We start from the raw sequence: 16507 nt of genomic DNA on the forward strand, positions 1-16507 counted from the left end.
GCATTATTACTTGCCCCAAGGTCTCTATGAGAGAGTGTGGTAGAAGCAACTGACTTGTAAATGGATAGGGATCTGTGCATGCATATATAAAATGCAAAAACCCTGAAGATATTATAAAAGGATCCAAGAAAAATGTTTAGCAGACAGGAATTGTTAGGGAAAAAAAAGTTGTATTCTATGTCTAGCCATGTTACATTAATGATACAGAAGCAAAAATGTGAGTGAAGGAGAGCTGGTTGAATGGTATTTTAATATATCACCTAAACAGAAAGTTAGATTTAATAAGAGATGCTGCTACATGATGATATGATTGAAAGAGATCACAAATATCTGAACCAAGAATTACATCCACTCGTTGATATCCTTAGCCAAGTCCATTTGGATTTAAGTGAGACAGAAAAATGGTTAAAGTAAAATCACAGAAAACTGCTGCAAACCTTGAGGGCAGGATAAGAAAGCACATCAGAAAGCAATGCAGATAAGAAAAGCTTGTGAAAAGGGGCTAAAACACTGGTCATGGGGGATTTCAAGTATACTGACATTGACTGACATAGCATATTAGAATTGCTAAGGAAGGGTGCTTATTTCTGAAGGGTTGTGCATAGGACTGTGTTCTCCTTCAGTTTTTACAGAAAGCAGAAACAGCTTTTCCAGAAGCTGTTCTGGACTTAGTCCTAGGAAACAGATCTGGTATGATAAATGAAGTTGAATATCCAGGTGAATATCCCGGGTTTAGTGAAAATAATAACCTCAGATATAAAATATTTCACAGGTTGTGTGAGAAAATGCAAAAGCAGTGGACTGCAAAGTAGACAGAACAGCAAAGGATAAAAAATGACCTTCAAAAATCTAGCTGAAATCCATGAAAACCTTTTTGCAGAAATGAAGTTTGTGAAAAGAGGAGGCATAACCCAGAGGCAGAGCACTTTCTGCACGTTTATGTCACAGGATGTCCTTCTGACCTCAGCGAGGTTGCCTCATCTCCCTGTGCCTCATCTTTCTATCCATACATTTAGAATGACAATACTGTCCTACAGCTCAAAAATGGCTGAGAAATATTCAGTTCCTGCAGTAACATCCACACCTTGAAGAATGAGCGTGCTGACCTTTTAGAGACAGTGAAGTTATCTGTCAGACAGAGTGGGAAAAGAGGATTTCTGCAGAAGAACAGGAAAATTGCAAAAAAGAATACTATATATGAAAGAAAACATTAAAAGCAAAATGTAAGATCTTTTGGATCAGTATTAAGAGGAAAAACAAAAAAAAAACAGCACTGCACAACCAAAAGAGGCAGTAAAGTGGAGTAAAACTTAAAAATAAGCTACAGTGTGCATAGAAAAACTGGTGTGCTTTGAAAAGTCAATCAGAAATTTCTAAGAAAAGTTCTTACACGGGGTAAAAGGTTTTAAACACATTGTGCATAGCAACTACTATTTGTTAAAAGTGAAGCAGTTGTTTAAGAAGTCAGAATGCAAAAACAATCAATGAGGAATGAAAAAGTAAATAATCCCATGAGCAAATAAAAAACAAATTATTTAAGAAACTTGGAAATAACAGATGATCTAGGTAAGATTTTATCCTAGTGGTGAAAATATGAATGAGATCAGGAACACAACTTTTCCATGCTCATTGTGATTTGGAAAGAAATCTGAGAGAGGTAGGAAACAAGGTGAAAATATTTTTAGAAGGCTTTAGGGATACCATGGAATCAGCTTCTTTGATGCATGTTCTGAAAAAAGTGAACATGAAGGATGAAACCTGGAAATATATATGAATAAGTTATCTAGAGATGGATGGAATGGCTGGGAATATCCAAAACACTGTTAAAACATTCCAAAATATTGATAGTTGTGTGTGAGGAGGGGTTGTTTTTAAATTTTTACAGAACTCAGATAATTTTAAGAATAATAATATGAGTGTCTACTCTGTTAAGAAAGGTAGTGGTGGTGTTCAAAAATCAGCATTCAGAAATAAATAAAAAATATTTTTTGAATAAGCAAAGCTACAAAGAGAACTCAGCTGGAGTTCTTACTAATAGAATTTATTTATATTATTTACATTTGCCACAATTTGTTTCAAATTCAAATGTAGCTTCTGCCACAAAAGAAAAAAAAAAAAAGTAAAAAAAAAAAAAAGTATTGTTGAGAATCTGGTATATTTCTCTCATAATCTGGCTATCTAAGAATGCAAAGTAGATTAGAAGAAGAGCAGGTCTGTAAACTGTATATATTGGTTGCTAACACAGATCAGAGAAAACTTAAGTAAGGGAAACTGGACATTGTAATGTTTGGTTTGTGGTTATCACACTTCTTCTGCGTATATAATAATTATAATAATGTTATTAATTTAAATAATAATAAAGCCAGGAGTCCAGAAAAGAAATAAACAAACAAACACCACCAACAAAAACAACAAAAACATGGAAACCTAAACACTTACCTTATTCTGGAGACCTAATCTTACTATTTTCTGAAGAATTGATCTACATGAACACTAGTGAGAACTAGAACTAGTAAACTTTGGAAAATAGTAAAGTACAGAGGTTTGAAGGCACCTGTTACGAACACAGATTAAGCTTAAAGAGACATTGCAACATAAATCTGTATCCTTTATCAATCTAAAACAATGACTTATAGGAAGAGAGGTGGGATTAAAGAAGTGCCATCCAAAGCTGCAAACTTAGAGATTCTTCACATCTGATCTGGTCCATGACTACACCCACCTCCACGTTTAGGCAAAATGATGGACTTAAGATAAAAAAACTGCCTGGGTGTGTATGGAAAATTAGAAGAGACACATTTAGCATTTTCATTTCCAGTTAAATACTCCCATTGATAACCATGGAGGGGAATAAATAAATAACCATACTATGATTTTTGCATCATGGATTTGTCTGTGCAATAGATAATATGTGTACAGGTTTTGGGGGGTATGTTTTAGGACACACTAAAAGATCACAGCATGCAAAAATATTTGAATTTATTTTACTAAGCAATTGATGCATCTTTTATCTATGTGCTATTGAAGATTATTATGTAAAATGTTAAATATATATTAAAGTGCAAGAAATTGTAACAATCTATTTTATGAGAAAGGTTAATTCATGTGCTATACTTGCAGCTTTCTATAAAGGGAATACTTTTCAAAATCCATCAGGATGCATGAAGATATTGGAATTTCCCCTTTATTTAAAAGTTTTTCCTTGTTGTTCCCTGAAAGATAGGTAGGGTTTGCCTTTGAGGCATCTTATATTCCTGTCAGACTTCTTTTATATTTGAATCTAGTACAGAAAGAAGGTGTCAAAAGAAATGAAAATCTACCGTGTGTCTAGGGAATGTAAATATTTCTCTTTCTCTGCCCCAAGGACTTGTTTGCCCATATTTTGACAGTCCATGAAATCTTTGACACTGAGACCTGTCAAATATTAACAACTTTGCACTGTGTCAAACTGACTCATCATTTACAGTTTTATCGCTTTTTTAAACTCATTAATCATTCAGTCAAAAAATAAAATAATGGTAATAATAAAAAAGAACCCCAAGCCTTCGACCTGAAGAACTTTAAATGTGAATCTTTCTGACATCTTTCTCACCTGAATGGCTTTTCCCTGTATACTTTCTATGTTAATAGACACTCTTGTCAGAAACCAAGATTAACACCCATATGTTCTATTACTGCTGACCTGTTGCTCTAGGTCGTACTTTATGCAAACAAGAATATTGTTAAATCAGCATAATTAACTTTAAAATGACGAAGTAGGTCATTAACTGCCACTCAGATTTTTAACAACTTTTTTCAACTGATTAATCATTGCTCTGAGGTCAAAAACCTAACAATTAATTTTTCATTTGAAAAAATTAGTTCCTTCTATACTTAAGTATAATAAAGTGAAGAGCATATATTATTATTTTCGATGTTCCAATTTTACTTTATACTTGGGACAGAAACCTAGAACAACCACATGGAAGAATTAGGATTTAGAGATGTAGGTAAAAAGTGCAAGCTTTGTAATTCTTCCTATTTTTGAGAACCTTATCACATTTTGGAATATCTTATTCCTAAAACAAAATTACATTCATGTGTAGTGAAATATGTGTATACATTTAAAGTATGTAATATTTGTTTTTCTAATACACTTGTGCTCACAGACAAAGGATAACCTACATCTTGATTTGACATGTCCCAGTAAGGCCGTTCTCCATAAGACATTACTTCCCACATAACTATTCCATAACTCCATACATCACTGGCTGATGTAAATTTGCGGTACTGGATTGCCTCTGGAGCTGTCCATCTCACTGGAATTTTTCCACCCTATGGAAGAAAAAGATATATTTTTTTTCTACCTCAAAATTTCCACATCATCTTCCTTAGAGTGCATTTATAATTATTTCTATAAAAATCAACATTTACATCAGATATTGTGGATGTGGTAGATAATGGATAGATAATGGAGGGCTGACTTTGAGCTGTTCAGGACACTGGTTGGCAGAGTCCCTTGGGAGGAGGTTCTGAAGGGCAGAGGAGTCCAGGAAGGCTGGGCACTCTTCGAGAAGGAAATCTTAATGGCTCAGGAGCGGTCTGTCCCCACGTGCCCAAAGACGAGCCGGCGTGGAACTAGACCGGCCTGGCTGAACAGAGAGTTGTGGCTCGAGCTTAGGAGAAAAAGGAGGGTTTATAATCTTTGGAAAAGAGGGTGGGCTACTCAAGAGGACTATAAGGATGTTGCGAGGCTGTGCAGGGACAAAATTAGAAAGGCCAAAGCTCATCTGGAGCTCAATCTGGCTACTGCCGTTAAAGATAACAAAAAACGTTTTTACAAATACATCAACGCAAAAAGGAGGACTAAGGAGAATCTCCATCCTTTACTGGATGCGGGGGGAAACTTAGTTACAAAAGATGAGGAAAAGGCTGAGGTACTCAATGCCTTCTTTGCCTCAGTCTTTAGCGGCAAGACCAGTTGTTCTCTGGATACCCGGTACCCTGAGCTGGTGGAAGGGGATGGGGAGCAGGATGTGGCCCTCACTATCCACGAGGAAATGGTTGGCGACCTGCTACAGCACTTGGATGTACGCAAGTCGATGGGGCTGGATGGGATCCACCCGAGGGTACTGAGCGAACTGGCGGAGGAGCTGGCCAAGCCGCTTTCCATTATTTATCGGCAGTCCTGGCTATCAGGGGAGGTCCCAGTCGACTGGCGGCTAGCAAACGTGATGTCCATCTACAAGAAGGGCCGGAGGGTAGACCCGGGGAACTATAGGCCTGTTAGTTTGACCTCAGTGCCAGGGAAGCTCATGGAGCAGATTATCTTGAGTGTCATCACGCGGCACTTGAAGGGCAACCAGGCGATCAGGCCCAGTCAGCATGGGTTTATGAAAGGTAGGTCCTGCTTGACGAACCTGATCTCCTTCTATGACCAAGTAACGCGCTTGGTGGATGAGGGGAAGGCTTTGGATGTGATCTACCTTGACTTCAGTAAGGCTTTTGACACCGTTTCCCACAACATTCTCCTCAAGAAACTGGCTGCTCGTGGCTTGGACTGGCGTACGCTTTGTTGGGTTAAAAACTGGCTGGATGGCCGGGCCCAAAGAGTTGTGGTGAATGGAGTCAAATCCAGTTGGAGGCCGGTTACTAGTGGAGTCCCCCAGGGCTCAGTGCTGGGGCCGGTCCTCTTTAATATCTTTATCGATGACCTGGACAAGGGGATCGAGTGCACCCTCAGTAAGTTTGCAGATGACACCAAGTTAGGTGCGTGTGTCGATCTGCTCGAGGGAAGGAAGGCTCTGCAGGAGGATCTGGATAGGCTGGACCGATGGGCTGAGGTCAACTGCATAAAGTTCAACAAGGCCAAGTGCCGGGTCCTGCACCTGGGGCGCAACAACCCCAAGCAGCGCTACAGGCTGGGAGATGAGTGGTTGGAAAGCTGCCTGGCAGAGAAGGACCTGGGAGTATTGGTTGATAGTCGGCTGGATATGAGCCAGCAGTGTGCTCAGGTGCTCAACAGCATCCTGGCTTGTATAAGAAGCAGTGTGGCCAGCAGGTCTAGGGAAGTGATTGTCCCCCTGTACTCGGCTCTGGTGAGGCCGTACCTCGAGTACTGTGTTCAGTTTTGGGCCCCTCACTACAAGACGGACATGGAGGTGCTCGAGAGAGTCCAGAGAAGGGCAACGAGGCTGGTGTGGGGTCTGGAGAACAAGGCTTACGAGGAGCAGCTGAGGGAACTGGGGTTGTTTAGCCTGGAGAAGAGGAGGCTCAGGGGAGACCTCATCGCTCTCTATAGGTACCTTAAAGGAGGCTGTAGTGAGGTAGGGGTTGGTCTATTCTCCCACATGCCTGGTGACAGGACGAGGGGGAATGGGCTAAATTTGTGCCAGGGGAGGTTTAGGTTGGATATTAGGAAGAACTTCTTTACTGAAAGGGTTGTTAGGCATTGGAATGGGCTGCCCAGGGAAGTGGTTGAGTCGCCATCCCTGGAGGTCTTTAAAAGACGTTTAGATGTTGAACTTAGTGATATGGTTTAGTGGAGGTCTTGTTAGTGTTAGGACAGAGGTTGGACTAGATGATCTTGGAGGTCTCTTCCAACCTAGACGATTCTGTGATTCTGTGATTCTGTGATTGTAGTTTACCAATTGCAGATTTTTCAAAAGGAAGCTTAAACTTAAGCTCTTAAGCACCAGGACTGTAGAAAGTTAGGCACCTAAGCTAAGTTGGATGCATTTCTCTGCAAGTGCTTCTCTTTCCATTGATTTCAAGGGGCTGCTTAGCTGTCTGATTTAGACTTGACATTTAACTCCTGGGTGTCTCAAGCTAGGTGAGGGAAATCTCATCATGTGCATACAAATTCCATTGAATTGTCATATGACTCCTCTGAAATCTCAGTCTAGCACTTTAAAACTGGAATTCCACTTAGATCCAAGTGGCAGGAGTGACACCCATGAATGTGGAATGCCTGTGTGCTTTCCAGATCCCTGTGCCTGTCGGAGCAGATTCCAGGGGCCCCTCCTTCCCTCAGCATGAGAAAATAGGTACAGTCAGGCCCCACGGGTGGGAAAAGAGAGCTGGCTCAACAAAAGAATAAAGAACATAGTGTGCCCGATGAATGGTTATTTAAGAAAAGCATCCCACCCAAAAGCAAGGGAAAACACAGGAGTTGAGCTTTGTCACAGTCTAGCCTCAAGCTAGCCAACTTTTTGGTGAGATAAAATCTAGTCTAAAAAATAATAATACCCTACAAATATTTTAATTGGCGCATATATTAGGTGAGATGACTAACCTTTCTATGATTAAAACTTCTGTATTTGTTCAAAAAGAGAATCGTGAGGAAGGGAATAAAGATACTGTACAAAATATTTAGAACTTTACCAATTAAAAATGCATGCTATTACAAAAATATCATACTCTACTTAGCGCCAGATGTCTGCAGAAACTGTCTCCCTTTTCACTGGTTACCATTTCTCAAGCAATGAATGTATTTATTTTTTCTCTGCTTGCCAGAAGATATGCTTCTTCTTAATAACCACATTTCAAAATGACTAAAAAATATCAATTTCTCTTACAGTAGTAGTGTAGACAGCCTCTGGATCATCTTCTACAACTCTGGAAAGGCCAAAGTCTGACACTTTACAAACAAGGTTACTGTTGACAAGAATATTGCGTGCTGCAAGATCCCTGTGTACATATCCCATATCAGCCAAATATCTCATTCCAGCAGCAATTCCTCTCAACATTCCCACCAGCTGAATGACTGTAAATTGCCCGTCATGTTTCTGGAGGGGAGAAAGGAGCAGCAATTCTTGTTAGTATAGCTGAGAAAAGAAATAAGAATTAGTTTTACAACTTTAGGTTTCTACTTATTTACAACTTATGTGGCAATTCATCCTAGGGCAAAGAAACGCACTTCAAGAGCAAGTTTTATTTGTTTCAGAGACAAAGCTGTACATCCAGTTAAGAAATGCATGTTACTTCTAATGTACTAGAAGTAACAAAACTTGCTAATCCCCATAAAATTCTGACTAACTCATGGCAAGTCTTTTTCAAGAGAGCCTTCCTGATGAACCAACTCTTTATTGTTTGCTTCTATGCTCTGCCTCTCTCAGAATAATTGTATTTGTCAAGAAAATGAGAACTGTCTCCTTTTTCAACTCAAGCTACCAATAACTTTATTCATAGCTTGCAATTTCTCTCTCTCTCTCTTTCCCGTCTCTGTAGAGTGTTATACTTCATTTCATACTGTACACCAGGCAAGGCATAAGAACCATCCAGTTCAGAGCACACACCCAACAAACACTAAATACTTATGAACTTGTTTTTATTTTTGCTTTGTTCTTCTCTTAAACGTGACTATAGTTCATTTAGGGATTCTTGTGTTTTGATTTCTACCATGCTCAAAAAATAAATGCTGCTCCAAAAAGGCAGAAGACTGGGCTTCAAGTATCAGTCACCTCCATGCAGCTGGTAGCAGTAATAAGAGCCACCTTAAATGCCGCTTAAAATTGCCACTTACGTTCCTAGGATGTTTCCATATGATCCTGTCTGATCTTCTGATTTCTGATCTGATTTTGCTGAAATAACTTAGAGAACTGCTAGTATTTGACAAGTTCCATTTCAGCCTGAAAAGGACTTTTATTTTAATATCATCTATGTCTGCATATAAATATATATAAATGCACATATAAAACAATGTATTTTAAAACATTATATATAGATGTTACACATCTATACATAGATGTGTAACTTAAAATATGCTTATATATATTTTCTTTTTGGTACTCACCCTAAGAAATGCATCTAAGGCCCCATTTTCCATATATTCTATTACAATCATGACTGGTTTCCCTAAAAGAAATGAAGGCACATTTTGTTTGAGAAACTGTAAAACAAATGGAGTGCCTTTTTTTGATAAAACACATGCTATTCCTTTGAAGGTCTGAATTGTTGAGACATGAGAATTTCTGAAGCCTCCAGCACTGTTACTGAGCTCTAATAAGTTCTTAAATGTCTGCATGGAACGTGGTCATGATTCACAAAATTAAACCGTACAAATCAAAATGTCAGTGTGTTCTTCTGACTCCTGCTGTGTGAACAGGACTCTGGAATAATGACACTTCAGATAATATGAAAGGACATAAGAAACCTTATCTCTCTGCATGGTCTTTGAGGCTAAATGAAACTAGAAAAATAATATATTTCAAAGTACTTCATCTTTTAATCATACATGCATCTTAATTTTTTCCTCAGGTTGTAGCATAAAGTAGATATTGTTTTAGTTAGTTACGCATCAGGAGAAAATCCATTAGGAGTGTACAGTCTGTTTATAATTTGAATCTTTGACCATGAATAAACAAAAGTAATTTCTGATATTAGGTTGTTATCTGACTGACAAATCAAGCCGCTGCTTACCTCTGGTAACGACCCCTTCTAAGTGAACAACATTGGGGTGGTCAAATTGTCCCATGATGCTTGCTTCACACAGGAAATCTCTTCTCTGCTTTTCAGTGTAGCCAACCTTCAGAGTTTTTATGGCTACTGCAACATCTCTCTTGCCAGGAAGCTTTAGACGCCCACTGCACACTTCACCAAACTCTCCTAAAATGAAGTAGATCAACACTGAATTACTCTGGCTGTAATATCAATGCTCTTTACAGGCCTTGATTGAACTAGCTGCCTAAGTATGTATTTAAATTGAATACACGAGTATTCATATTTGAAATGGATTACTTAAGAACACAAAGACAGGCATGTGCTCTACATGAATTGCTGACTGAGTACCCTACGGAGAAAACACGCGAAGTCAAACCAATCTACAGGACTATTATCTGAATCTTTGTAAAAGACTTGTTAGTAATTTGCTGCATTTATTTTTTTTTTCAAAAACAGGAAATAAAAATGGTTTTCACAAGAAAATACTGTTACAGAAATACTAATACTATTTCTAAGTGAAAATGTCATTCTGTTTCAAATGGTTTCCTTGCTATCTTTATATCCAATGTGTTTTTTTTTTCCTTTGTTTCTTTCAAAAGGCACATCTTTCAAAGCTGCTTTTAATTTAACATTGTTATAGTGTTAAATGAAGCACTTCATTATTACATTCAAGAAGGATAATTTACTTTGCAGATTATGAAATGAAAGGTGTGACTTATAATAATTTTGTTACATTAAACAAACACAAGCAAATGCTGGAATCTGTAAAAGGTTTCTAAATTATCAGATAATTGGAACTTGAAGAAGCATGTGAATAAAATGGCCAAACAGCCAGTAAGAATTAAAAAAAAAAAAAAAAGGCCTCAGCAACTCAACAACCACAATTTGGGATAGAAGTAATTGGACTGCATTGGACAAGAAAGAGCATTGAAATATATGAGATGTGGAGCTGAATGGCAATACATTTATCACACTATTTTTGAGATTGTGGAAGACTGAAGGACTGCCCCTTGTGTCACAGCAGTTTCAGCAAGGAGAAAAAGAGAACCCCCATTCTGTAGCCAGGAAAAAAGTTTTCTTGGGACATATAGGAGAATAGGGTGGTAACATATTTTATGCTGAATAGAGGGGAACATCTCTTTAAAAAAAAGTAAAGACTCTTCACAGAATATTTAATAGTCTGGTACATTGCAAATTTATCTGGAATATGGTAGAGAGAGAGCCAAGTCCCTCCTCCAAATCCAATCAAGACTAAAATTTATCTCCTGCATACCTGCAGAATGTCTTAAAATTAAACTATTGAGCACACACAAGTATGCAGACACACCTACATCTAAGACATGTTTTAGGATGAATGCTGAAAAAAACAATGATTGAATTAGGAAACAGCAGTGCAGACTGTTTGATTATAGAATCCCTTTGAGATGTAGGCTGAGGTCCTGAGAAAGCTGGTGGGATTAGGATTTAAGTGCAGATACACACTGGTAAGGCAGCAGAGAGAGAGGGGTGCCTGGGAAGTACCTAAGGAGGTAAATGGATTTTGAATTGTCATAATTTATGAATTTTGAGAAATCTTGTTTAACACACTGTCACTGTCCAATGCTACTGTTTCCCTGCCACCCCCAACAGCAGAGCTCAGAGAAGACAAAAACAGTAAGCCTCAGCTTCACAGTCCCTCCAGCCCAGAAGGGTAGAACTTTGGCTGGACCACAGTATTTCCTAATCTTTGGGCAAATCTCCACTCAGCACAGCCAGTTTCACAAATCTTACAGGAGATTACTCTCTATATAATTGAGTTCCTCTTGCTCTGTTCAACAGAATTTAAGTTAAGGTTATCTCCAATCAACTCCACATACCTCTGTTAACAGTGTTGTACCTAAACTAATCAGACAGACAGAGGGCATTATTCTTGTCTGAACATTACCCCCAACTATCCTTGAGCACTGGAATTATGGTATGAACATCCAAGTCATAGTTATGAATATCATGAGAGACATAGGTAATGATCAGCTCTTGGACTGCTCAGGCCTTTAGCTTGTTGCCTTCACCTCCTTCCTGCACTTCATGAGCAATGAGGATGACTATTAATGAATGCACCACTCACCTTAATCATAGCCCCTAGCCACAACAACTGACTAAAGTATAACAATTAGTATAACAATTTTCTCTTGCTATACCTTCCAAACTGTTTTTTTTTTTTTTTTCCCCACACGCTGAAAACAATATGTGAGTATATGTGTGTATTTGTATGTGATATTTCAGAGCCAGGTAATTAGGATACTTGGCACGGAAGACACTAAGGCTTAACTCCTTTCCAGCTCTCTGGGATATGATTTTGACTGATTTCCAAAAGCAAATCACTCATACTCAGGCAAACCAGAAACTTGAATGTGTATATCATTCATTTCAGGCCAGGATGATAGCCAAAGAACTACTTTTATTCCCAACAAAGTATATTTAGCTGAAATGGTGCCCAAAAAGAAACCAGAAAATATGACAACAAGAGTGGGAACACTGCACAGCCAAGAGCCATGAGCTCAGCATGTCAACAAGGAAGAGACTAAAACAAAGGATCTGTGGTATGAACAAGGACTCAACATAGTGGATACCATAATCTGTATCTGACAGGTGGCCACAGCAGGGTGGTAACGAAAATCTTGGCAAGGAAAGCACATATCCCTCATGCAAATTGAGCCCAAGCATACTTGCACCCTATTTGTCTGAGAGAGACATGGCACTACAGAATAGCTGATGTGGCCAGCATTACTAGTGCACATTGAGACTGCTAAGTGGCTTTTCTGGTGCTGTCAGCAGTAGGAATTCTGTATTCTTCTTTGATGTATGAGTTACAGATGCTTCTTTTACTCTTTAACATTCTGTTGAACTTGGACTGCATTTCATTTCACTCCTGCCTCTGTCTACATCAACAGGTTAAAAAGAGAACTAAAATACTCTTTCACCATAGTACTTCTAAGTAACTTTATTCAGGAATGACTACTGACACAAGTTAGATTTTTGCTATTTTGATATTATTATTTCCTCTGCCATAACATTGAAAATACTTGTGCCTTAAATTGCATCCTCTTTGCAACCAAAGCGTTTTCAGCATTTTGCCCAGAAGGCATCAGCAAAGTCCAACTAAATACATCTTCATGCTCTGAACTGTTGCTATGATGATAGTTTTTTAACTCAAAGCAAAAGATAAAACTCAACAATTTTTCTATGCTAATCTAGATTTTAAATCTTGTATATTGTATATTTATTAGAAGAGATGCTGCCATTCTAGCATTACAAAATTACTAGTTAGCAGGGGCTGGATTCTTATGCTCTTACTCATCTGAAACAATAATTTTCTCAAGCAATGTTGTTAATTACAATGGTACTACTCCTTGATTAAGACATGATTCAACATGAGTGAGGTTACTTTAAAAAGGCATTGTGATTTCTAAGTGTAAGGATTTTTTACAGTTAAAACAGTTTATTTTAGAGATTTTTCTTCTTCTCTTTTAAAATAATACTATGTAATTTACAGTGCATGCCAAACTACAGGGTGATTTAAAAGTATTTTAGTAATACTTTTATAAAACAACAGGAAAGCAAAAGAACATTTCCTCCAGGAATCCAAAGTATTTGATATTTTTCTTACCCACAGAAACTTAATTTCACTACATGGAGTAGTGCAATAAAAATGTCACGTATCTTATTAATGCAAACAAATGAAACTGCCTTTTTAGAGCATGAACACCACAGCTTAAGTAGGTGGTAGACAGTTCAAGAGGAAGAAAAGCAATGTGCAATTACAATCAGTCATGAGGAGTTAAACAATAACTTTTTGTATTCATAAAATATCAAAAAGGAAAATGGCAGAAGAAAAAACAGCCTTAGGGAAGATTTTGTTATACAGAAACAAGACCTTCCCAGTCTGTATGTAAGATTTTGAGCTGCAGACACTTTTCCTTATTCAGATGAAAAAAAATCAGAGGCCAAAAAACCTTGTTGCAAAAGGAAAGTGAGCAGAATTTGCACTCGTGCCTAACCCTTTTACTCTGACGGTAAAGAACAGGAAGCAAAATTACTTCCCCCACAAAAAAAGAATAATAAAAAAAAAATTTAACAGTAGAAATAAATTAGAAACCTGCAACTTTTCAATGTCAAACAAAATTCTTCATTTACTTCTTGTGTGTGTGCGTGCGTGCGTGTGTGTGTGTGTGTCTGAGTCTGTGTGTGTGTGTGTTTCCTGTTTATTTTTACATTTTAGAAGTGAGTGCAGCTTCATTGCTCTTAACCACTCTGGTGAATGCAAACAGTTCTTCTATAGTCAAGGTATAATTATTTGCCTGTCATTATGATGTATGAGTTTCGATCCTGGCTAAATGGAACAGTTGAATAAGGAAGCCACGGCAGCCTTACCTGCACCAATCACACGCTCAATTTTAATACAAGAGGCATCTAGCTCCTTGGCGAATTGATGGACAGCTCTATTTGGGTCCTCGTAGGTTTCAGGGTCAATGTAGGTTTTGGTGCCTGGAAATTTAACTGTAATGATGTAAGAAAGCATGACTGTGATGAAGCAAAGGCACTTATTGTGCAGTCAGCCCAGGAATTTCATTATGCAGAGTGCTCCTTGGAAGAGTGAACCTGCCTCCAACACCGCCTGAGTCAGAGCCGCTCTGAGAGGCAACTTTAGTTTTGTGTCATCTGCAAGCATGCTGACACAAGTACACAATCCCGTCTCTAAAAATGACTAACATTAACATTTGCACCTATTCCTTTAAGTTAAAGAAGTAATATATATTAAATAATGTTCAATGGAATAAAATGCAAGGGCTGGGTGGGAGGAAAAGTAAAGTGAGATGGGGGGAGGCTATAAAGGAGGTGAAACTTTCTTTTCTGTGTAAGAACAGCTTATTCTCCTTTCCCAGGTTGAGTAAACAGCATTTCTTTACATTATCCCCATCTTCTAGAGGGATTTGAAAGGATCCGCTACCTATTTTAATTTGCTTAAACTACTGAATATATTTCTAGACTGTGGCAATAGCCAAGCTAAACTTTTCACAGTGTTTAGAATTTATATCCTTAGGTATATGTCTTGCACTACAATACAAACATGAAAAACACTTGTAGTCAACAAGCAAAGGCACAGGAAGGGAAAAAAAAGGATGCCGTGGAACAATTATTTCCTTTCTCAAGCACCTATGTGAATAAAATGCAGCACCTTGGGTTTTGTTCCCTCATTTTCCAGTATAGCTCTTTGTGTAACTCAGGCAGCAAAGCGCTCTGGCCAGCATATATTTTTTTTTCCCCTTGGTTTGCTGCTGATTCAGGAAAATTATTTGCTCTTCTTTCAAAAGCAGAAATTTCTGATGAAAGTAGAGCAACCCTGAAAATCTATTAACCAAACAATTTTTATGAAGTTAATTTAGCTCTCAAGGATTACAGACCTGAGTTTTAATTAAATTAGTCAATTAAAACCCAGTATCAAAAAGCAATAATGTTTCTGTGCTATTTGATGCACTGATATACATGAATTGGATCAGAAGTCAATACAAAACATAGTTTATGGTTGCTTTGTAATCTCTTAATTGAACATAAGATATTTTGAATTTGAAAATGTGTTAAAAATGGCTTAGTAGTCACTTGTTTTTACGTTTCAGATTGCATTACTGACAAAAACAAACAAACGAAAAACTTATAAGAAGGAAAAGGTTAGAGAAATTGTGAGAAAAATCTAATGAATTTACACGGAGAAAAATTATTCAAGATTTTGCCCAGATGTTACTGCTTGCTATATTATGTATTTAAATAAATGTGCTTCCAATTGTGTTGATAATGCTACGTATTTTTCAAATTATAAATGTTTATTCATTAAAACCAAAAAAGACCAAAGGAGAAGAAATCGGTAGGCTACCCTCCTATAATAGTGCTTTCAGGCAGTGAGATGGAGAATGAGCCATCCTCGTTGTGTTTGTGATATGAGGCCTGGATTGGAGGTAACCTTGGAAATCTCATATTGGCCTCTGATGGTTCTTTATTCAAGCTGTCATAAAACATTTTGACAGGCCAAGGCTATCTTGGCATACCAATGTGAAATAGTGTTGGCATAGATTTGAAGACATTGTTAGAAGAAAATGGTAGGAGGATGCAAAATGTAAATCTGAATTGCTTGAGTAAACCCCTCCACTGTTTCTGTATCTTTAAATGTAGCATTTGGGGCCACAGAGAGCTGAGGGGTATAAAAATGAAAAATATGATATTATATTAAATGCAGTGCTTTAAAAGATGCTTTAAAAATAGTTGCTTGTAAATTTTGGTGTTAAGTGTTTGTTGTAAGTTAAGTTTTTGAAAATCCAATCTAGTATCTCTACAGGTAAGAAGGTTGCTTAGAGGTCCTGGAGCAGAAAGACACCACGCTGTTGTTCATGTCTCTGTGACCAAGCTGGTGACCACAGCCCTGTACTCCATCTTATTCTGTATATGGTTATCAAACAAAATTAAATACTAAGCCTTCAACCAACAGATGATGAAAAACTAGCCTGGGAAAAAAGTGACTTACATTTGTTGCTACAATTTTAAAGACTGCGTATGCTAACTGTCCTGATTGACTTTCTGGATAACCAAATTTCTTAAAAGTAAAATGAGAGAAACCATTGAGTGAACCATTTTTCACTATTTCTGGATCAACTATTAAATGTTAAGTAGCAGCTTTCATATTAATTTGTTTACACTTTCACAAAAAACATCACAGATAATGGAGATGAGGAAAGACATTATTTAGCTAGCATATTCCCTTTGTTTATCTACTCAAATACAAGAAGACACAGTCGATATTTTCCTTCAAGGACATAATGGAGACTTAGAAAGTGAAAGCAGTAGCTCTTCTGAGGATGTGAAAAGCTTATAATGCATCTGTGAGAGGCAAATTTCTAAACCATCACTCCCAGAACAGCAACATTTAAGTTACATCAGATTTTCAATGATTTCTTTAAAATCAGCTGCACTGCAAAGTGCATGATAAATAATTCTCATCCCATTACTATTTTCTCATCCTTCTTGTACAGATTATAAACTGATCGACAAAAGCTGCAAC

General features: G+C 37.7%; 1 protein-coding gene across 9 annotated transcripts in view; it reads right to left on the reverse strand.

Moving 5' to 3' along the window:
- The window catches only part of EPHA7 (EPH receptor A7), a 164158-nt gene that overhangs the window by 16074 nt on the left and 131577 nt on the right, over positions 1 to 16507 (reverse strand). For 4 of the 9 annotated variants that reach the window (XM_050709688.1, XM_035559507.2, XM_035559511.1 and 1 more), the window contains exons 10-14: positions 13831 to 13956; positions 9400 to 9585; positions 8774 to 8835; positions 7557 to 7766; positions 4165 to 4314 (exon numbers count right to left, since the gene is read on the reverse strand). In XM_050709688.1, the coding sequence (XP_050565645.1) occupies positions 4165 to 4314; positions 7557 to 7766; positions 8774 to 8835; positions 9400 to 9585; positions 13831 to 13956 (734 nt within the window). Of the gene's footprint in view, positions 1 to 4164; positions 4315 to 7556; positions 7767 to 8773; positions 8836 to 9399; positions 9586 to 13830; positions 13957 to 16507 lie in introns of those variants that run through there. The other 5 variants (XM_035559509.2, XM_035559506.2, XM_035559512.2 and 2 more) reach the window with 4 other exon arrangements.

The sequence above is a fragment of the Cygnus atratus genome, chromosome 3, assembly GCF_013377495.2.
Source record: "Cygnus atratus isolate AKBS03 ecotype Queensland, Australia chromosome 3, CAtr_DNAZoo_HiC_assembly, whole genome shotgun sequence".
Taxonomy (NCBI): Eukaryota; Metazoa; Chordata; class Aves; order Anseriformes; family Anatidae; genus Cygnus; species Cygnus atratus.